The sequence below is a fragment of the Centropristis striata genome, chromosome 19 (genome assembly GCF_030273125.1).
Source record: "Centropristis striata isolate RG_2023a ecotype Rhode Island chromosome 19, C.striata_1.0, whole genome shotgun sequence".
Classification (NCBI taxonomy): Eukaryota; Metazoa; Chordata; class Actinopteri; order Perciformes; family Serranidae; genus Centropristis; species Centropristis striata.
In genome coordinates, this window is record NC_081535.1 from 912137 (window position 1) to 934952 (window position 22816).

General features: G+C 40.3%; 1 protein-coding gene across 1 annotated transcript in view; it reads left to right on the plus strand.

Moving 5' to 3' along the window:
- Positions 1 to 22816, plus strand: part of npr2 (natriuretic peptide receptor 2) — a 138517-nt gene that overhangs the window by 103696 nt on the left and 12005 nt on the right. Inside the window, exons 15-18 of the mRNA XM_059358133.1 lie at positions 63 to 231; positions 18650 to 18796; positions 19973 to 20096; positions 22325 to 22393. Coding sequence (XP_059214116.1) covers positions 63 to 231; positions 18650 to 18796; positions 19973 to 20096; positions 22325 to 22393 — 509 coding nt within the window. The remainder of the gene's footprint in view (positions 1 to 62; positions 232 to 18649; positions 18797 to 19972; positions 20097 to 22324; positions 22394 to 22816) is intronic.

Here is a 22816-nt window from a genome sequence, read left to right on the forward strand (position 1 = left end):
CTGCTATAGAGCATGAAGACATGTTAAATCAGTGTGATGTAATAAACCCCCTCTCCTCTCAGAGATCGTCCAGAAGGTGAGGAACGGTCAGAAACCGTATTTCCGTCCAACAACAGACAACAAATGCCACTCGGAGGAGCTGACCATCCTGATGGAGGGCTGCTGGGCAGAGGACCCCGCAGAGAGGCCCGACTTCGGACACATCAAGATCTACATGGCCAAACTCAACAAGTAAGACCCACACTTCACTTACATATACATATATATATATATATATATAGATATATATCTCCAGGGCCGGCTCTAGCCCATCTGGTGTCCTCGGTGAGATCCGTTGGTGTTGAACAGCTCCGCTTGCTGTTTCATGGAGGGAACTCCTGTTTGTGTTTGCCCATGGAGCCAACCAGCTATATAATACAACTGTCTGTCTATAGAATTATTAACTTACAAGTCAATTCTCAAAGAAGCTCAGCTGGAGATCGCAATATTTATCAAAACATAACGTGTCAGGGTCACCTCTGTGACAGGGATCTGACCGTCTAAAGGGGGGCAAGGCAATGACCACACGTCACGTGACTCAGCACCACAAGTGACAAAATGTCATTGTTTATCAGCCTATGTCGCCTAGAGCCGGCCCTGTATATATATATATATATATATATATATATATATATATATATGTAAAACCTTGTGAGTCAACACAATCTTAGTCTAACCCATATCTTAGTTAGAGGTGTGAATCAGCGTATCGGCCCCACGATAAGATTTTATCCTGATACTTGAGTCACTATACGATATTATTGAGATTTTAAGCATTTTGCGATATGGTGAGTATTAGTGATGTCCCAATGAAGCTTCATAGAGAGGAGAACATTTGGAAAACTGCTGGTTTATGTGACAGAACTAAATGAAACTTAAACACCAGGCTCTGTACTCTCTGTATTCATTTAACATTCCCTACACTTCCATCTTTTTTTTCAACCAGAGATTGATGAATTGAAAGCGACAGAGCTTTTTCTTTCCCACACAATCAACATTTTCTTTGACCTCCGTGCTCGTCGATCCGCCTCACAGATTAAAAAAAAAAAAAAAAACGAACAGGAAAAAAAACAATCATGTTGTGGAAATTGTTGAAGCGATTTAAGATAAAAGGCTGTTTGTGATTCCTGACAGGAAGATGTGTGTGTGTGTGTGTGTGTGTGTGTGTGAGTGTTTAAGAGAGAAAGAGTGTGTGGGTCCATGTTTCTGGTTTTGTTTTCGATGATCCCATGAATCATTTATATGCATATTTTGGTTCTGAGTTTTATGTCGACTCAGGAGGGACGGCCACATGTTTCCCCCCGAGAACACTCTGTCAAAAAGAGTTACTGTATGAAGCATCCTGATGATATGAAGTGACACCAGCCAGCCCACACACACACACACACACACACACACACACACACACATAGAAATACACAGATTCTAGGACATTTTTGGACCTGATTTAGAGGCTAGTAAGGGATGTCTGGATATGCAACCTTGTCTCTTAAAATATCAAGATGGATGGATAATGGATGGATGGATGGATGGATGGATGGATGGATGGTTGGCGGCTGTGGCTCAGTTGGTAGAGTTGGTTGGCCCCCAACCGAAGGATTGGTTGTTCGATCCCCGACCATGGCAGCCTACATGTCGAAGTATCCTTGAGCAAGATACTGAACCCCAAATTGCTCCCGATGTGCTGTGTTCATCGGTGTGTGAATGAATTCCCAATGGTGGCAGGTGGCACCGTTTAGGGTAGCCTCTGCCACCAGTATGAATGTGTGTGTGAAAGGGTGAATGAGTCAGTCTGTAGTGTAAAGAGCTTTGAGTGGTGGCAAAGCGACTAGAAAAGCGCTATATAAGTGCAGGTCCAGGTCCGATGGATGGATGGATGGATGGATGGATGATGGATGGATGGATGGATGATGGATGGATGGATGGATGGATGGATGGATGGATGGATGGATGGATGGATGGATGATGGATGGATGGATGGATGGATGATGGATGGATGGATGGATGGATGGATGATGGATGGATGATGGATGGATGGATGGATGGATGGATGGATGGATGATGGATGGATGATGGATGGATGGATGATGGATGGATGGGTGATTGGATGGGTGGATGGATGGATGGATGGATGATGGATGGATGATGGATGATTGGATGGATGGATGGATGGATGGATGATGGATGGATGGATGGATGATGGATGGATGATTGGATGGATGGATGGATGGATGGATGGATGGATGATGGATGGATGATGGATGGATGGATGATGGATGGATGATGGATGGATGGGTGATTGGATGGGTGGATGGATGGATGGATGGATGATGGATGGATGATGGATGATTGGATGGATGGATGGATGGATGGATGATGGATGGATGGATGGATGATGGATGGATGATTGGATGGATGGATGGATGGATGGATGGATGGATGATGGATGATGGATGGTAGATAGAAAACTACTTAGAAAGCTTCAGGAAATGATCATTATTAAAGGCTCAACATTAAAAATAAATACACAAAAAAAGCAACAATATGATTATGGAAGAGTTATCCTATCTCTATTCAAGAGCGTAGATTTTCAGTTTCAGAGGATGATTTTATTCCTTTTTATTCCGGTTCACATCCTGGCCACTGCACTCTGGCTGCATGTCATATTATGGTTTTAAATGTAAATTGATACTAATATTACTAATATTACTGTTACAGTTATAGAATCCATGTAACCAGCGTGATTAAAAAGGTATAAAAAGTTTGCTTTGATGTAATGCAGGTTATTAGCTTCATAATAAACAGTAGTGGAGCAGGAAATGGTGGACTCTGGTTGGCTGTTGTCGAGCACGTTTCCAACCTGTTTGATGTATAAATCTGCTCATAATAAGTCAAAACTCTCCCTAAAGGCTGACAGAAGCCGGTCCTGCTGCCAGACTCTAATGTTCCTGTCCTCACAGTTTAGACGTGCAGATCAAAACTCTGGTCATGCTCCGTAACTCTGACTGGCAACTTGGAGGTTCTGCTCCCAACATGGTCCTTCATCTGGATCTGAGACCTTTAGTCACACATCAGGAGCTCACAGCTGCTTTTAACAGTATTTACCACACTGCAAAAAAAGAAAAGTTGGGTCAACTAAAAGTTTCAAGGCAACAAACTTCGATAACATTTTAAGTTGGACAATTAAACTAAATATTTTAAGTTTTGTTTTTGAGTTTGCTCAACTCTGAATTCAGATTTTTGTCAACTCAACTGTAAGTTGTACCAACTTATAATTTTACATTGTAACAACTTTTAATCCTTACTTCTGCTAACTTCTGCAATGTGACGATTGTAACGCCGCTATGTCTGTCAGCTAATGTTGTGACCACAATTTTGAGTTAACGCTAATGGCTACTCTTGTAGCTGTAACAAGCAGCGCGGATAGCATTAGTTAGCTGCTAGCATCAGTTAGCCGCAAGCATCAGTTAGCCGCTAGCATCAGTTGGACGCTAGTATCAGTTAGACGCTAGCATCAGTTAGCCGCTAGCTTTCGCTAATGACTGAAAACCTGTTTGTGTTTAAAGTTGAAGTTAATGTTGAAAAGTTTGCCTTCTCCAACAAACGACGTACAACACTGCACAAGACAGCTCTGAATATAATTCCTGTATCATTTTAATTAATTTAATTAAGGGTTGCTTATCTTTGTGGACTCCAGCTCAGGCAGCAGAGCCACAATGACACTTTCAAATGCAGCGGCAATTCGAAAAAGTTGGCTTTCCCTCATTTCCCAACAAAGAAATAAGAGTTATCAGAACTATTGTCCCTTGTTGTGAACCCCAACTTAAAGATATAAGTAACAACAACTCACCAACTTGTTTTTGAGCAGACAACTGGCTTCCTTTGTTGTGCTAACTTACATTATTGCCCTAAATGTCAATAATTTATATTTCCAAGTTTTACCAACTTAAATCACTGTTTTAGGCCAAAAAATACAAGTTGGCTTTTTAGCAGTGTTCTGAACAGATGAGTCTCACAGGATCAGCCTGCTGTATGTTGTTGAGTTTAAATTATATAAATATGCAGTTATTGGTCCTTATTATGGGCCATGAATCAGGTAGATATTACACAGTAGTGTTCAAAATAATAGCAGTCCAATGTGACTAACCAGATGAATCCAGGTTTTTAGTATGTTTTTATTTATTTTTTTATTTTTTTATTTATTTATTGGTTTATTTACCAGGGACAGTGCATGGCTCTCAGCCGTACCAGAGTTAGCTACTAGCTAAATTTCCTCTGTAGTCCCTGGGCAGGATCAAATAACATCAATCTAACACAAACAAACAAGCCTTTCAGACAGCAACAACAAAGTTTCACACTCTGAAAACACAATAGAACAACAAGACAACAGCAAGAGGAAAGTCACAACACAACACAATGTTAAAATACAACACTAAAGAGGTTGCTAAATAGTGAGCTAATGTTTGAGTTTATAGTTGGTGGGTGCATGATTGAGTGGATTTGATTTCAGATTTAAAACGAATGTGCTGATGTCTCTGATCTCATTTGCTACTGAGTTCCAATAATTAGTGGCTCTTATAGAAAAGGCTGATCTGCTACATGGTAAACAATGTACCAGTAGCTGCAGTAGATCCTCAGGAAACCAACCAGACCAGCATTGGTGACATGCAGCTCTTAAGGCTGTGACATTAGTTGAAAGGGGCGTGTTCAAAAATATAGCAGTGTGGCATTCAATCAGTGAGGTCATCAATTTAGTGAATAACCAGGTGTGATCAGGTGGCCTCTATTTAAGATGAAGCAGCACTTGTTGAACATGCATTTCTCTCTGAAAGCCTGAGGAACATGGGTCAGAAGAACAGTGTACTCTGATTAAAGGTTGATTGGAGGGAAAATTTATAAAGAGGTGCAAACTATTATAGTCTGTTCAGCTAAAATGAAAACCAGAGATTTATAGATAGATTTATGTCTTTTACTGTCATGGTTTAACAGTTTTCACCCTAAAATCTACAGACATGTTTTACAGTGTAGCTCATAAATGAGTCTTTGTGTGTTTGCAGCCTTCAGTCCACTTTGTGTTATTGAACGCTGATGTTTACTCGTCTCACTGTCAATAGGAAACTACTGTTCAATCAATAACCAGAGCAATCAGCCTGACTGTCTGTCATTCAGCATCACAGAGAGGCTTCACAGGGAGCAGGAGGTGAGACAGGAGGTGAGACAGGAGGGGAGACAGGAGGGGAGGTGAGACAGGAGGTGAGACGGGGAGAGCAGGAGGTGAGACTGGAGGTGAGGCAGGAGGGGAGACAGGAGGTGAGACAGGAGGTGAGGCAGGAGGGGAGACAGGAGGGGAGACAGGAGGTGAGACAGGAGGGGAGACAGGAGGTGAGACAGGAGGGGAGACAGGAGGTGAGACAGGGAGGTGAGACAGGGAGGTGAGACAGGAGGTGAGACAGGAGGGAGACAGGAGGGGAGGTGAGACAGGAGGTGAGACAGGAGGTGAGACGGGGAGAGCAGGAGGTGAGACTGGAGGTGAGGCAGGAGGGGAGACAGGAGGTGAGACAGGAGGTGAGGCAGGAGGGGAGACAGGAGGTGAGACAGGAGGGGAGACAGGAGGTGAGACAGGAGGGGAGACAGGAGGTGAGGCAGGAGGTGAGACAGGAGGTGAGACAGGGGGAGCAGGAGGTGAGACAGGAGGTGAGACAGGGAGAGCAGGAGGTGAGACAGGGAGGTGAGACAGGGAGGTGAGACAGGAGGTGAGACAGGAGGTGAGACAGGGAGGTGAGACAGGGAGGTGAGACAGGAGGTGAGACAGGGAGAGCAGGAGGTGAGACAGGAGGGGAGACAGGAGGTGAGACAGGAGGTGAGACAGGGAGGTGAGACAGGAGGTGAGACAGGAGGTGAGACAGGGAGGTGAGACAAGGAGGTGAGACAGGAGGTGAGACAGGAGGTGAGACAGGGAGAGCAGGAGGTGAGACAGGAGGTGAGACAGGAGGTGAGACAGGAGGTGAGACAGGGAGAGCAGGAGGTGAGACAGGAGGGGAGACAGGAGGTGAGACAGGAGGGGAGACAGGAGGTGAGGCAGGAGGTGAGACAGGAGGTGAGACAGGGGGAGCAGGAGGTGAGACAGGAGGTGAGACAGGGAGAGCAGGAGGTGAGACAGGGAGGTGAGACAGGGAGGTGAGACAGGAGGTGAGACAGGAGGTGAGACAGGGAGGTGAGACAGGGAGGTGAGACAGGAGGTGAGACAGGGAGAGCAGGAGGTGAGACAGGAGGGGAGACAGGAGGTGAGACAGGAGGTGAGACAGGGAGGTGAGACAGGAGGTGAGACAGGAGGTGAGACAGGGAGGTGAGACAAGGAGGTGAGACAGGAGGTGAGACAGGAGGTGAGACAGGGAGAGCAGGAGGTGAGACAGGAGGTGAGACAGGAGGTGAGACAGGAGGTGAGACAGGGAGAGCAGGAGGTGAGACAGGAGGTGAGACAGGAGGTGTGTCACTGAAAAAAGGAGAAATCACATCAACCTGTTGACTCTGGAAACTTATTTTTTTTTATATAAATCAAAGTTTTTATTATATTTTCATTATTACAACATGCAAACCTACATCAAGCAAAACAGACAGGATGGAGGTCATGAAAAATACAATAATAATAAATAAATAAATAAATAAAAAATCTGAAAATAAAAACTCTCCCATTTTTCTTTGTTTCTTTTTTAGTTTTTAATATTCTAAAACAGTTTTTGTTGTGACTCTGTGAACTTGTATGGAAACAGCAGCGGCCCAGTGACGCTCCCTGAGGTCTCCCTGACGTCAAACAGCTACATGCTAACTCCTGTTAGCGCCTCAGTGTAAATCCAGTTTTATCCTGGTGTCCAAACACAGATAATCCATCTGCTTCACGCCTGATTACTGCACATTATTATTATTATTCATGGTGTGAGAGGAGAGCTGCTGTTGTCTTAAAGGGCTCTTCACTATCAGACAGATAATAATAATAATCATCTGCTGAGCAGAAAATCAGCTCACAGAAACATGAAGCATGCTTGAAACAAATAATAATCCATCACAGCCTTTAATGTTTCATCTGGATTCATCTGGTCTCCTCTTGTGTTGGAGAGCTGACGGTGATAAAGACAGTTAGATAATTAAATATCTGTCAGTTAAGATAAGATATGATAAATAAAATAAAATGTATTTATACAGCACATTTCATACGGCAGGCGTAAACTCAATGTGCTTAAAATAAAAATCATACATGACAGAAATATACAATATACACACTAAACACTGCAAACAAACATTGCATTAACATTATATATAAAACAGATCAAATAAACCATAAAATACTGTGACATACATAAAAACATATAATACAGCATTAAAACTGAGGGTAGAGTAGTTAAGAGGTATTATGATTATTAAAGAAACAACACTAGTATTGCCTTTAAAAGAGCCTTTTAGCCTTTAACTAACTAAAAGCTGGAGGAAAAGATGTGTTTTAGTCTCTTTTAAAGAAAGACACTATAATATATGAGATAATGACTGATATGAGTTTATTTAGTGGGGACATTTATTTTTCCCAGCAGCTGAAGAAGAAGTTATATGATTGTGAAATGTGATTGATGAGCCTTCAGCTGCATCTCTTTATTTATTTATTTATTTATTTATTTATTTATTGTGTGTTGTGATGCTGCTGACCTCAAGGACAAACACTATTTACTCAGAGACGTTCAGGCCTGTAAAACATGTTCCACCTTTATATTTACCACATTCATACACAGATAAACACATCAGGAGCAATTTGTGCTTCAGTAAGCTGCCCAAGAATACATAAATATATACATATATATATATATATATATATAAAATATATAAAATATTTATTTATCTTTCCTCCCTGTCTCCCTGTCCTGTTCACCTCTGTCCTATTGTATGTGTGTTTTATACGTTTTGGACGGGTTGATGGCTAATTTTGTTATTATTATTATTAGTTTATTTAAAAGGGGACAGTGCAATTTCATAAAACACATGATTACACATGGTTAAAAAAGCCAGAGTTAGCCAGAAGGCTAGTTTTCATCTGTAGTCCCCTGGCCATGATGTAAAAAAAGCAGAGAATTACGAAACAAAAAACAAACAAACAAAAAAATAAAAATACGTACAATATACATATACAAACACTTTCGATCGTTGTCCTAGTACTTGTTGCTCTGTGCAATGACAATAAAGGTGATTTATTCTCAGGTTATTATATATATTCTGAAGTTTCAAAATATATGTATTCTCAGGTTTTCAATTCATATTTATAATAATTTCCTGAACGGCTTGCCATAATATATATATATATACATATATATATATATATATATATATATATATATAGATATATATTAAAGTCTGAGAATATATATTGAAACTTGTGGTGAGGGGTAAAAACGAAAGTTTTATTTATCGCTGGTGCTCAATGTTGACGAAGATGATGATGATGATGATGATGATGGTCCAGTTTTTATATACAGTTGTGTGTCGTCAGCGTAGCAGTGGAGTGATATTGATGCTTTTTGTGTTCAGAGCATTATTTTTGTGACCAGATGAGAGATGAATGAGTGAGAGAGCTGAACAGATCTCCAGAGAGTCTGGAGGATCTACCAGCAGCTGTCTGGATGGATTCTGTCAACACATCTCTGGTGGTGTTGTTGTTGTTGTTGTTGTTGTTCCTCTCAGCCTGACCTCCTCTCCTCTGGTAGCTCTATACCAGGGGTCTCAAACTCGTGGCCCGCGGGCCAATTGTGGCCCTCGTGACGATATTTTGTGGCCCCCACCTTGATATGAAAGTTTAATGTGAGTTTTATATGAATGGCACTGTACCGTGTTGTGTGTGGAAGGTCCCTTTAATTACTTTTTTGGTAATTTTGTGTCTTTTGTTAAATAATTTAGTTGGGGTTTTTTTTGTCATTTTTTGTCTTTTTTGGTAATTTTGTGTCTTTTTTTAAAGTAATTTTGTGTATTTTTTTGGTGATTTTTTGTATTTTTTTCAGTAATTTTGTGTATTTTTTGGTCATTTTGTGTCTTTTTGGGTCATTTTGTGTTTAAAAAATAATAATTTTGTGTCTTTTTTGGTAATTTTGTTTCTTTTTTGTCATTTTGTGTCTTTTTAAGTAATTAAGTGTTTTTTCAGTCATTTTGTGTCTTTTTTTCGGTCATTTTGTGTCTATTTTTGGTAGTTTTGTGTCTTTTTTTAAAATAATTTTGTGTATTTTTTTGGGTCATTTTGTGTTAAAAAAATAATAATTTTGTGTCTTTTTTTAGTAATCTTGTGTCTTTTTTTTGTCATTTTGATACTGCCTCCAGCGGCCCCCAGGTAATTTGTGTTTCAGACCCCTGGTCTACAGTCAGTCAGGATGATTCAGTCCACTGATGTATGATGTTATGTCCATGAGCAGAGAGCTCCAGATGATTGACAGCCTCAGAAGCACTCAGGATCCTCTGACAGCTGCAGCAGAGTAGATCCTCCAACAGGAGGCCCGGGGGCCACATACGGCCCTCACCCTCACCTGAAGTGGCCCTCAGTACAACTACATGCATTTGAGCATGAAATCTTAAAAGTGCAGAGTAAAAAAAGCACAAAATTACTTCTTGTAATTAATGTTGGTCTGCTGTTCTTACACTGAAAAAACAAGAAATCACAGTAAGTGGTTATTTTTTATTAGCTTCAAACCTTTTGTATTCCTATTTATACTGTTAAACATGCATTTGAGCATGAAATATGTTAAGTTACTGCACTGTAAACATATTTAAAATTTCTGTTTCATCATATCTAGTTAAGTGCTGCTCCTATATGTGGCCCTGTGGTAGATCCTGTAGATCCTGTAGACCCCAGGCCTTAATGCTGCTGCTTGTTTTCATTAGCTAAATGTGTGCTGTTGACATGACCTGATGGATGGGAGGTTATTTTTGGTGTGTGTGTGTGTGTGTGTGTGTGTGTCAGCTTGAAGGGTGCAGTAAGACGTGTTCAGTAGTAAACATTTGGTTTAACCCACACAGGGAGCTGACCTCTGCCTGCACACCAGCTCTCACTCTACTTATATATATATATATATATATAAATATATTTATACACTACCGGTCAAAAGTTTTAGGACACACCAACTTTTCCAGAATTGAATTGAAAATGATGCAGTTTAATGTCTCAGTGTACTCTGAAATTAATGCACATTTGCAACATTTAAAATTCTTTATTGAGCATGATAGTGTTTTGAAAGTAAAAAAAAGATTCAAAATCACATTTTATGTTGGACTAAAGGACTAAAAAAAGACACAAAATGACAAAAAAGACACAAAATGACCAAAAAAAGACACAAAATGACACAAAAAAGACACAAAATGACTTACAAAGACATGAAAAGAATTAAAAAATGGACAAAATAGCCCAAGACTCCATAGAGTTAAGTTGTTAACCCATTTCTTGTTCCCTGAAAAAGGCCTACTTGTATAATTCTGAAATGTACATTATTTTCCAGTTTTGGTTAAGCTTACCTTTTTTTATTTACCTCTGGCAGTTCACCACTTACCTTTGGACCCTTTCAAGCTGTTCATTTGACTTGAACTGCTTGAATTTCAATAAAAAACTGGAAAAATTGGGCTGTTCTAAAACTTTTGACCGGTATATATATATATATATATATATATATATCTGTAGTAGGGCTGGGCGATATGTAACAAAAGTCATATCCTGATATATTTAGGCTGAATATGGATATACGTTATATATCCTGATATTTTTATCTCAAAGTGAGAGCAAATGTTCAGTCCAAGTCAAATCTGACATGTCACAAGTAGTTTTATTGAAACTGTTTATTTAAGTGAACATTAATACTGAATAACAACAGGAGAACCTTTTTTTTTTTTTTTTTTTTAAATCAAAGCTCCACTTTCCATGGTTTTATTCATAATGAGTTTGGTTATTATTAAGAATGTTTCCATGACTATAGATGTAAAAATGACTAAAAAAGACACAAAATGACACAAAATATCCGAAATATAAACAAAATGACCAAATATAGATGTAAAAATTAACATAAAAAACAAAAAAATGACAATTTCCCAAAAAAATAACAACATTTAAAAAAGACACAAAATTACCAAAATAAAAGACCAAAATGTATATATATTTATAATATATAAAACAATCTGAGTGGGTCCATTCTGCATAACGAGTACTTTTACTTTTGATACTTTAAGTACATTTTGATGCTGATACTTTTGTACTTTTACTTCAGTAAGTTTTGAATGCAGGACTTTTACTGTAGTGGAGTCATGTCACAGTGTGTATTAGTACTTTTACTGCAGTGGAGTCATTTCACAGTGTGTATTAGTACTTTTACTGTAGTGGAGTCATTTCACAGTGTGTATTAGTACTTTTACTGTAGTGGAGTCATTCCACAGTGTGTATTAGTACTTTTACTGTAGTGGAGTCATTCCACAGTGTGTATTAGTACTTTTACTGTAGTGGAGTCATTTCACAGTGTGTATTAGTACTTTTACTGTAGTGGAGTCATTCCACAGTGTGTATTAGTACTTTTACTGTAGTGGAGTCATTTCACAGTGTGTATTAGTACTTTTACTGTAGTGGAGTCATTTCACAGTGTGTATTAGTACTTTTACTGCAGTGGAGTCATTTCACAGTGTGTATTAGTACTTTTACTGTAGTGGAGTCATTTCACAGTGTGTATTAGTACTTTTACTGTAGTGGAGTCATTTCACAGTGTGTATTAGTACTTTTACTGTAGTGGAGTCATTTCACAGTGTGTATTAGTACTTTTACTGTAGTGGAGTCATTCCACAGTGTGTATTAGTACTTTTACTGTAGTGGAGTCATTTCACAGTGTGTATTAGTACTTTTACTGTAGTGGAGTCATTCCACAGTGTGTATTAGTACTTTTACTGTAGTGGAGTCATTCCACAGTGTGTATTAGTACTTTTACTCTAGTGGAGTCATTTCACAGTGTGTATTAGTACTTTTACTGTAGTGGAGTCATTCCACAGTGTGTATTAGTACTTTTACTGTAGTGGAGTCATTTCACAGTGTGTATTAGTACTTTTACTGTAGTGGAGTCATTTCACAGTGTGTATTAGTACTTTTACTGCAGTGGAGTCATTTCACAGTGTGTATTAGTACTTTTACTGTAGTGGAGTCATTTCACAGTGTGTATTAGTACTTTTACTGTAGTGGAGTCATTTCACAGTGTGTATTAGTACTTTTACTGTAGTGGAGTCATTTCACAGTGTGTATTAGTACTTTTACTGTAGTGGAGTCATGTCACGGTGTGTATTAGTACTTTTACTGTAGTGGAGTCATGTCACAGTGTGTATTAGTACTTTTACTGTAGTGGAGTCATGTCACAGTGTGTATTAGTACTTTTACTGTAGTAGAGTCATGTCACAGTGTGTATTAGTACTTTTACTGCAGTAAATAAAGGACGTGAATACTCTGATCAGACTGAGGAAACGTGATTTCCTGCTGTTTACTCTGTGTGTAAACATTAAAGCACTCAGAGCTCCTCTGCTCCGCCAACACTGCTCACTCCTCTACTTTTGTTTTATAAATAGGAGAAAATGTTTTAATATTTAATCAGCGTCTGGATCCAGATCTGCATCAAAACACAGACAGACAAACATGCTGACAGCAGGATTCCCCGAAACCACCAACCACCACCAGACCCTCCAGACCCTCCAGACTGGGACGTTACAGCTGCTATACAAATAACTCAGAGTTTATAAAAAACATCTTTAAATGACCTGAATCCATCAGGATGTGATCCAGTCTGTATAAAGTAGGGATGGTCAACAGGAGGCCCGGGGGCCACATACGGTCCTCACCCTCACCTGAAGTGGCCCTCAGTAACTACATGCATTTCAGCATGAAATCTTAAAAGTTCAGTGTAAAAACGCATAAAACGACTTCTTGTAATTAATGTTGGTCTGCTGTTCTTGCACTGAAAAAAAAAGAAATCACAGTAAGTGGTTATTTTTTATTTGTTTCAAACCTTTTGTATTCCTATTTATACTGTTAAACATGCATTAGAGCATGAAATATGTTAAGTTACTGCACTGTCAAGAGAGGCGACATCTTGATTTTAAGGGATGTAATACATCTAATGTGTTAAATATAGATGAGTCAGCATTTAATTCATTAGTGGGACAAAAACAACTAAATAAAGGCTACATTAAATGTTTATTCATTATTTAAATAGAAAATTCACTATAGAAAAGTTAAAAAATAAAGGCTATATCACGAGAATAAGGACATGTGTAACATCCCTCCTGCAGTATACACAGGTAACCTCACCTAGCGGCAACCTCACCTAGCGGTAACCTCACCTAGCGGTAACCTCCATAGAGGTAACTTCACCTAGAGGTAACCTCACCTAGAGGTAACCTCACCTAGTGGTAACCTCACCTAGCGGTAACCTCACCTAGCGTCAGCCTCACCTAGCAGCAACCTCAGCTAGCGGTAACCTCACCTAGCGGTAACCTCACCTAGAGGTAACCTCACCTAGCGGTAACCTCACCTAGCGGTAGCCTCACCTAGCGGCAACCTCAGCTAGCGGTAACCTCACCTAGTGGTAACCTCACTTAGTGGTAACCTCACCTAGAGGTAACCTCACCTAGCGGTAACCTCACCTAGCGGTAACCTCACCTAGAGGTAACCTCACCTAGCGGTAACCTCACCTAGCGGCAACCTCACCTAGCGGTAGCCTCACCTAGCGGTAACCTCACCTAGCGGCAGCCTCACCTAGCAGCAACCTCAGCTAGCGGTAACCTCACCTAGCGGTAACCTCACCTAGCGGTAACCTCACCTAGTGGTAACCTCACCTAGAGGTAACCTCACCTAGCGGTAACCTCACCTAGCGGTAACCTCACCTAGTGGTAACCTCACCTAGTGGTAACCTCAACTTGCTGTAACCTCACCTAGCGGTAACCTCACCTAGAGGTAACCTCACCTAGTGGTAACCTCACCTAGCGATAACCTCACCTAGTGGTAACCTCACCTAGCGGTAACCTCACCTAGTGGTAACCTCACCTAGCGATAACCTCAGCTAGCGGTAACCTCACCTAGCGGTAACCTCACCTAGTGGTAACCTCACCTAGCGGTAACCTCACCTAGTGGTAGCCTCACCTAGTGGTAACCTCGACGAGCGGTAACCTCACCTAGCGGTAACCTCGACGAGCGGTAACCTCACCTAGCGGTAACCTCACCTAGTGGTAACCTCGACGAGCGGTAACCTCACCTAGCGGTAACCTCACCTAGCGGTTACCTCACCTAGTGGTAACCTCACCTAGCGGTAACCTCACCTAGCGGTAACCTCACCTAGAGGTAACCTCACCTAGCGGTAACCTCACCTAGCGGTAACCTCACCTAGAGGTAACCTCACCTAGTGGTAACCTCACCAAGTGGTAACCTCAGCTAGTGGTAACCTCACCTAGCGGTAACCTCACCTAGTGGTAACCTCACCTAGCGGTAACCTCATCTAGCGGTAACCTCGACGAGCGGTAACCTCACCTAGCGGTAACCTCACCTAGTGGTAACCTCGACGAGCGGTAACCTCACCTAGCGGTAACCTCACCTAGCGGTTACCTCGACGAGCGGTAACCTCACCTAGTGGTATCCTTGACGAGTGGTAACCTCGACGAGCGGTAACCTCAGCTAGTGGTAACCTCAGCTAGTGGTAACCTCACCTAGCGGTAACCTCACCTAGTGGTAACCTCACCTAGCGGTAACCTCACCTAGCGGTAACCTCGACGAGCGGTAACCTCACCTAGCGGTAACCTCACCTAGTGGTAACCTCACCTAGCGGTAACCTCACCTAGTGGTATCCTTGACGAGCGGTAACCTCACCTAGCGGTAACCTCGACGAGTGGTAACCTCACCTAGCGGTAACCTTGACGAGCGGTAACCTCACCTAGCGGTTACCTCGACGAGCGGTAACCTCGACGAGCGGTAACCTCACCTAGCGGTAACCTCGACGAGCGGTAACCTCACCTAGCGGTAACCTCACCTAGCGGTTACCTCGACGAGCGGTAACCTCACCTAGCGGTAACCTCACCTAGCGGTTACCTCGACGAGCGGTAACCTCACCTAGCGGTAACCTCGACGAGCGGTAACCTCACCTAGTGGTAACCTCACCTAGCGGTAACCTCACCTAGCGCCAAAGTTTACAATGGTAAAAATGTGGGCCCCTAAAGAAAAAGGTTGGGGACCACTGGTCTATATGTGGCCCTGTGGTAGTGCCCATGAAAATTGTGGCCCCCTCCAGCATTTAAGTTGCCCATCCCTGGTATAAAGAGTTATAGCAGTTCAATAGTATAATAAATAGTTCAATAGTCGTTTATATACTAATTAACTCAAAGGAGTTTTATTGGAGGGAATTTTGCTCCAAACTGGAGACAATTTAGCTCGTTGTGTTGAGTTTAAAGTTTCAAGAGTTGAAGAAATCTTGATAGACTTTCTTAAACCCACTTCTTCAGTGATAAATTTGAAATTTTGTGTCTTTTTTTGGTCATTTTGTGTCTTTTTAAATTAATTTAGTGTTTTTTTCTGTCATTTTGTGACTGTTTTTGGTCATTTTGATACTGCCTCCAGCAGCGTTCAGGTAATTTCAGTTTGAGACCACTGGTCTAGAAACATAAATGTCACACTGTGAAAGCCCCTATTATTGAACTTTCAATTGGCTTTCTCAGCTTGTCTACATATCAGTACAACTACTGTAATAAAAAGTTATTACAGTGAATAAAACACGTCTATTTTTAATAAATGGATGGACTCCAGAGGGTTAAATCAGCTGCTGAAATGATGATTTTCAGTCCTCCAGCTGTTGGATGACTGGTGTTAAACTGGTTTCCAGTAACTGATGATCTGGTTGATGCTCGTCGTCCTTCATGTCTCTTCTGATGTTTTCTCCTTTAAACTTAAACAACATGTGGGTGTGTGGAGGATCTGTGACCCACAAGAAACGTGGCGCTGAGCCAGGCATTGATGCTTTTAGCCGCCACGGCACTCGCCATGACTCACCTTCTCTGTGTGTGTGTGTGTGTGTGTGTGTGTGTGCGTAAGCAGATGAATGTAGAAACCTACTGAGACACACACATTATACAACTCATGTATGATATAACATGTGACCGGAGCAGTGCAGACGTAAATAGAGACCTTTCACTGAGTTTTTTTGTGAAAAATATTAGAATATCAGACTGAGAAAAAAATGTTTTTTCCCCTTTCTTACTTCTCAGGGATTCTGTTTCTGCTCATGTGAATAAAAGAAAACTACAGCATAGGCTACGGCTCGGCAATATATGTTCATATTACATACACTACTGGTCAAAAGTTTTAGAACACACCAACTTTTCCAGAATTTAATTGAAAATGATGCAGTTTAATATCTCAGTGTACTCTGAAATTAATGCACATTTGCAACATTTACAATTCTTTATTGAGCATGATAGTGTTTTGAAAGTAAAAAAAAGATTCAAAATCACATTTTATGTTGGACTAAAGGACTAAAAAAAGACACAAAATGACAAAAAAAGACACCAAAAGACACAAAATGACCAAAAAAAGACACAAAATGACCAAAAAAAGACACAAAATGACTTACAAAGACATGAAAAGAATTCAAAAATGGACAAAATAGCCCAAGACTCCATAGAGTTAAGTTGTTAACCCATTTCTTGTTCCCTGAAAAAGGCCTACTTGTATAATTCTGAAATGTACATTATTTTCCAGTTTTGGTTCAGCTTACCTTTTTTTATTTACCTCTGGCAGTTCACCACTTACCTTTGGACCCTTTCAAGCTGTTCATTGGACTTGAACTGCTTGAATTTCAATAAACAACTGGAAAAATTGGGGTGTTCTAAAACTTTAGACCAGTAGTGTAGATCCATCCATCCATTTTCCTTCGCTTACCCGGGGCCGGGTCGCGGGGGCAGGGTGAACTCTGACCCAGGGTCAGCGTGGACCGGCTCCAGACCCCCACGACCCGGGTTCAGATAGGTGCTGAAGGATAATGGAGTTTTTAGAGACAAGTAGTAGAAGTTGGCTTCCGTTGCTTCACATTCCTCTCTTTTTTTTTCCTCTATTGTGCTTCGTCCAACTTTAAGGAACTGCGATACTAAACCACTGGAATACCCATTAAATTCCATACATCTGGATCACTCCTTGTTTTTCATAGACTGAACGTTAATAAAACCTCCTCAGGAAGTTTCCACGCCTCTCTGGTCTGAGCTGTTCCATCACATGAACGCCAACGCCAGTCATAAACCTGATGGGCCAGGTGGGATCAGGGGTTCCACAAGGCTCAGTGCTGGGTCTTGGGGCTGTTATACTGTGGATTTCTTCTTCTTCCTCTTCCGGACGCTATTTCGTCCCGCTACTAGTCCTACAACTTGAAGTGTTGCAGGACAAATTATATATCAAAATGTGCGGTTTGATCGGGATCGGTGTGCTATCACTTTTCTCTACAGAATACGAAAAACTGCCCAAAATTTTGCATTGAAGTGAATGGGACGGCCAAAAAAAAATGAGCGAAAAAGAACAATAATTGGAGATTTTTAAACGTCTACTTCTCCGGCATAATTTCACCTAGAGACTCCATTTAAACTTTAAACAGTAGACACAAGTCTTGTGTATCGGTGTATTAATCCACGTTTCGATAGGTCATATAGTTTTTTATCAATCCCTGTTCAATGACAATGATCATTTTTGGAGAAATTCTGAGATTATAATGGGTGTGTATTGCACGGAATGTTCGTGTCACAGTGTGTGACGTCATCGCCAGAGTGTAGAGGGAGAGAAAAAACTGTCAAAAAATAAATTTGAAAACTGCGCTCCAGGCCGCAAATTCCACTCTACAGAAATAATTTATACATAGAAACGTAGGAAAATTAGTCTTCTCCCTCACAATCCTCTGGTAAAGCTGTCAGAGTTATAGTTTGGGCGTAGGACGCACAGATGATCCACCAACACCACCAACAGCCTCATTGGCTCCCATATTAAAAACGCAGGAAGATTTCTGAAAAAGGGAGATGGAACAGTTTTTTTAGATCACTCTAACAAAGCTATTTTTTTTTTTTTTTTTTAAAAAGCATATGTAGACGTTCAGGAAGAACTCAGGACGCTCAAAGTGAAGTCGGATCAATGATAGGTATTATGGTTTTGCCAAAAATGCTTTCTGTTGGAGGCCAGAAATTCCAGTCTGTCCACCTCTGTTACGGAACATTGGCAGTTGGTGACAATTAATTCTGTTGATTGCTTTGATCTTTGATGTGATTACAGTTACAGATACACACACACACACACACACACACACACACACACACACACATTTTGAGGTTAAAGGTCATAGGTTGCTGTATAAATAAATACTTGTAAAGGAATGCTTGTTGTAGGCGTGCTCCTTGTATATTATATAGTATCATAACATTACTAGTATTAATTGTTATAAATCTCTGAAGAATCTCATCATAGTGTACACACACCGGCAGTAGTGGCCCTCTCACTATTTCCCCAGAGGACATGTTCTAGTTCTAATGTTCTCTCCTCCCTGTTCTCTGTGTTTAGGGAGGGCAGCACCAGTATCCTCAACAACCTGCTGTCCAGGATGGAGCAGTACGCCAACAACCTGGAGAACCTGGTGGAGGAGCGAACACAAGCGTACCTGGAGGAGAAACGCAAAGCTGAGAACCTCCTCTATCAGATCCTACCACAGTAAGAACACACAGAATCACATTCACACATTTCTGCTTCCTTCTCAAACGCTTAAAACTCCAATTAGCTCCGATAATCCATCAGATTCAACACGCCTCAACGACCCTGTCGACCGTGTTAAACTGCTGTTTTAATTAAAGACTGGAATATTCCCAACGCACGCCTTTTATTAACCGATATACGCTTCCCGGCGGTGTGATGTGACTGGAGATGAAAGGGAAGGAGGCTCTGACGGCAAACTGCTCATTAAAGCAGACAGAAGAGAGACGTGATAGAGAGTTTAGAGGAAATCCATCGTTCTCATCCGTTATCCTCCAATCCTGCTGAAAACTGTCCTTCCCTCCTTCCTTCAGAGAGAGAAAAGCCTGAGAGGAAGAACACTAATCAGTTCTCACCACCAGAACCAGACCAGTTGATGCTAATACCATATCTTTACCCTCGGTTTTATGTTTTGGTTTCCAATGCTGTGTGAGAGCAGAATATTCACAGAAATGACAGGAAAACATCATTTTATAGTCTAAAAACCGATGTTATAGTCTGTTGATGCATGTGGTAGTATAGTTTGTCCAAAAATGGCAACAAAAAAAAACCCCACAATATTATGGGAAGTCAAAAAACTGAAAAAAAAGTCATACCATAGTATGTCAATTTTTGTCAATGAAGTTCCAATTTTAAAATGTCTAAAAATGCTTAAATTGATCAATTATATTAATTAATCTTAATGTCAATTTTTTTGAATAAAGGCCCTGCAGCTGCTTGTTTGACCTTATTTTTTAATATTTCTCTCTGCCTGTCTGTCTGTCTGTCTGTCTGCCTGTCTGTCTGTCTGTCTGTCTGTCTGCCTGTCTGTCTGTCTGTCTGTCTGTCTGTCTGTCTGTCTGTCTGTCTGTCTGTCTGCCTGCCTGCCTGCCTGCCTGTCTGCCTGCCTGCCTGCCTGCCTGCCTGCCTGCCTGCCTGCCTGCCTGCCTGCCTGCCTGCCTGCCTGCCTGCCTGCCTGCCTGCCTGCCTGCCTGCCTGCCTGCCTGCCTGCCTGCCTGCCTGCCTGCCTGCCTGCCTGCCTGTCTGTCTGTCTGCCTGCCTGCCTGCCTGCCTGCCTGCCTGCCTGTCTGTCTGTCTGTCTGCCTGTCTGTCTGTCTGTCTGTCTGTCTGTCTGTCTGTCTGTCTGTCTGTCTGTAGCTCAGTAGCGGAGCAGCTGAAGCGAGGTGAGACGGTTCAGGCCGAAGCCTTCGACAGCGTCACCATCTACTTCAGCGACATCGTTGGCTTCACCTCCATGTCTGCAGAGAGCACACCTCTACAGGTAACACACAGGTTACTATGGCAACCACACAGGTTACTATGGCAACCACCCAGGTTACTATGGCAACCACAACTAACCACTTGACAAAAACTAGAAGTGGAAAAATGAGAGTTTTAAAAAAAAACGATAACTAACTGAAACTATATTTTGTGGTTACTAAACTGACTAAAACTAACTAAAATTATCATTGTGATTATTATTGTGAAAATGTCCTTAGTTTTGGTCTTTGTCAACTTTTTTCATCCGTAAACCTTTTTGGTTGATATGAAATCTATTTCATCTATCTGGTTTTATGACTTAATAAACTTATTGGGGCTGAGATGGATCAGACAAAGGAAATAAAGGAAACATTTATTGTGACCTTATTGAATCTGGACCCAACAAATACCCCATTACAAAAAGAAAATACAACTAATAAAAAAAAATCTACTTTACGAGAAAAAAGTGACAAATCCACAAGAAAAAAGTGACGACTTTACGAGAAAAAAGTGACGAATTTACGGGGAAAAAAATTCTCAAATTTACGAGAAAAAAGTGATAAATGTACGGGAAAAAATTCTCTAATTTAACGAAAAAAGTGATAAATTTACAAGAAAAAGTGACGAATTTACAAGAAAAAAGTGACGAATTTACAAGAAAAAAGAGACTAATTTACAAGAAAAAAGTCACGAATTTATGGGGAAAATATTCTCAAATTTAACAAAAAAAGTGACAAATTTACAAGAAAAAGTGACAAATTCACAAGAAAAAAGTGACGAATTTACAAGAAAAAAGAGACTAATTTACAAGAAAAAAGTCACGAATTTACGTGGAAAAAATTCGCAAATTTAACGAAAAAAGTGACAAATTTACAAGAAAAAGTGACAAATTTCACAAGAAAAAAGTCACGAATTTACGGGGAAAAAATTCTCAAATTTACGGGAAAAAAAATTCTCAAATTTACGAGAAAAATGGTGATAAACTTAAAGAAAAAAAGTGACAAATTTACAAGAAAAAGTGACAAATTTACAAGAAAAAAGTGACGAATTTACGGGAAAAAAATTCTCAAATTTACGAAAAAAAAAGTGATAAATTTAAAGAAAAAAAGTGACTAAACTAAACTAAAACCAAGCATTTTACAAAAAATGTAAAACGAATTAAAACCAGCAAACTCACTCTAAAAACTAATTCAAGCTAACTGAATTTGAAAACAAAAATCACAACAAAATTAAAACTAAAGCTAATGATAAATCCAGAACTATTGTAACCTCCAGAGGATCAGTTCCTCTCTGAACTCAACATCTGCTGAGCTCGTCTCAAAGCTTGTAAAAGACAAAGAGTGAAATCTCTCTGTTCATACATAAAGTTGTGTCAGGATCAGTTTCTACCTCCAGAGTGTCTCATCGTTCCCACAGAGTTCCCACACAACTAGAAATAGTCTGTTAGAGCGCTGACGCACCGCTGAGTCACAATGTCACACCACACTGTAAGAAATACGGTGTTTAAAAACCAGATCTGACATTTAACATGGTTGTCTTTAAAATAACCAAAATCACCATCAATAAAACCATGTTAAATGTCTAGATATCAGCTCTTCAATTAAACTCTTATCAGATATTTATGTTGTTATCCAAACAAATGAACCTTTAGTTGAACCAGACATTAAAATGAACAAGAAACTGAAGAAACCAACGGTCCATGACTATATTTTTGCCGTTTTGTGTCTTTTTGGTAATTTTAACATCTATTTTTGGTCATTTTGTTTCTATTTTGATAATTTTTTATAATTTTTTTGTCATTTTTGTATAATTTTTTTGTCCTTTTGTGTCTTTTTTGATCATTTTTACATGTATTTTTGGTCAATTTGTTCCTTTTTCGATAATTTTGTGTCATTTTTTAGTTATTTTTCCATCTATTTTTTGTCATTTTGTGTCTTTTAAAGTAATTTTTCCATCTACAGTCATGGAAACATTCTTGATAATAACCAAAATCATCATCAATAAAACCATGTTAAATGTCTAGATATCAGCTCTTAAATTAAACTCTTATCAGATATTTTTGTTGTTATCATTATATTTGTCCAAACAAATGAACCTTTAGTTGAACCAGACATTAAAATGAACCAGAAACTGGAGAAAACAAGGAGGTCTAATCATTTTTTTCCATGTCTGTCAGTGATTTTCCCAGTTTTCCGTCCTCCTCTTCTTGTCCTCTAGTTTAACTAACTTGAGTCTTGTTTCTGTCTGCAGGTCGTCACGCTGCTCAACGACCTCTACACCTGTTTTGATGCCATCATCGATAATTTTGATGTATATAAGGTACGTTACTGTGAATATCTGCAGCTCTTTATTCTAATCTGAACTTTAGTTTCTTCTTGATGCCTCCAGGGTCTCTGCAGGACTCCTGGGACACAACAACATTACATGAACTAGATGTTGTTTCTAGTCTGATATCAGCTGCTCTGGTCTGATATCAGCTGGTCTGGTCTGATATCAGCTGCTCTGGTCTGATATCTACTGCTCTGGTCTGATATCTGCTGCTCTGGTCTGATATCAGCTGGTTTGGTCTGATATCTACTGCTCTGGTCTGATATCAGCTGGTCTGGTCTGATATCTACTACTCTGGTCTGATATCAGCTGGTCTGGTCTGATATCTACTGCTCTGGTCTGATATCTACTGCTCTGGTCTGATATCAGCTGGTTTGGTCTGATATCAGCTGCTCTGGTCTGATATCAGCTGCT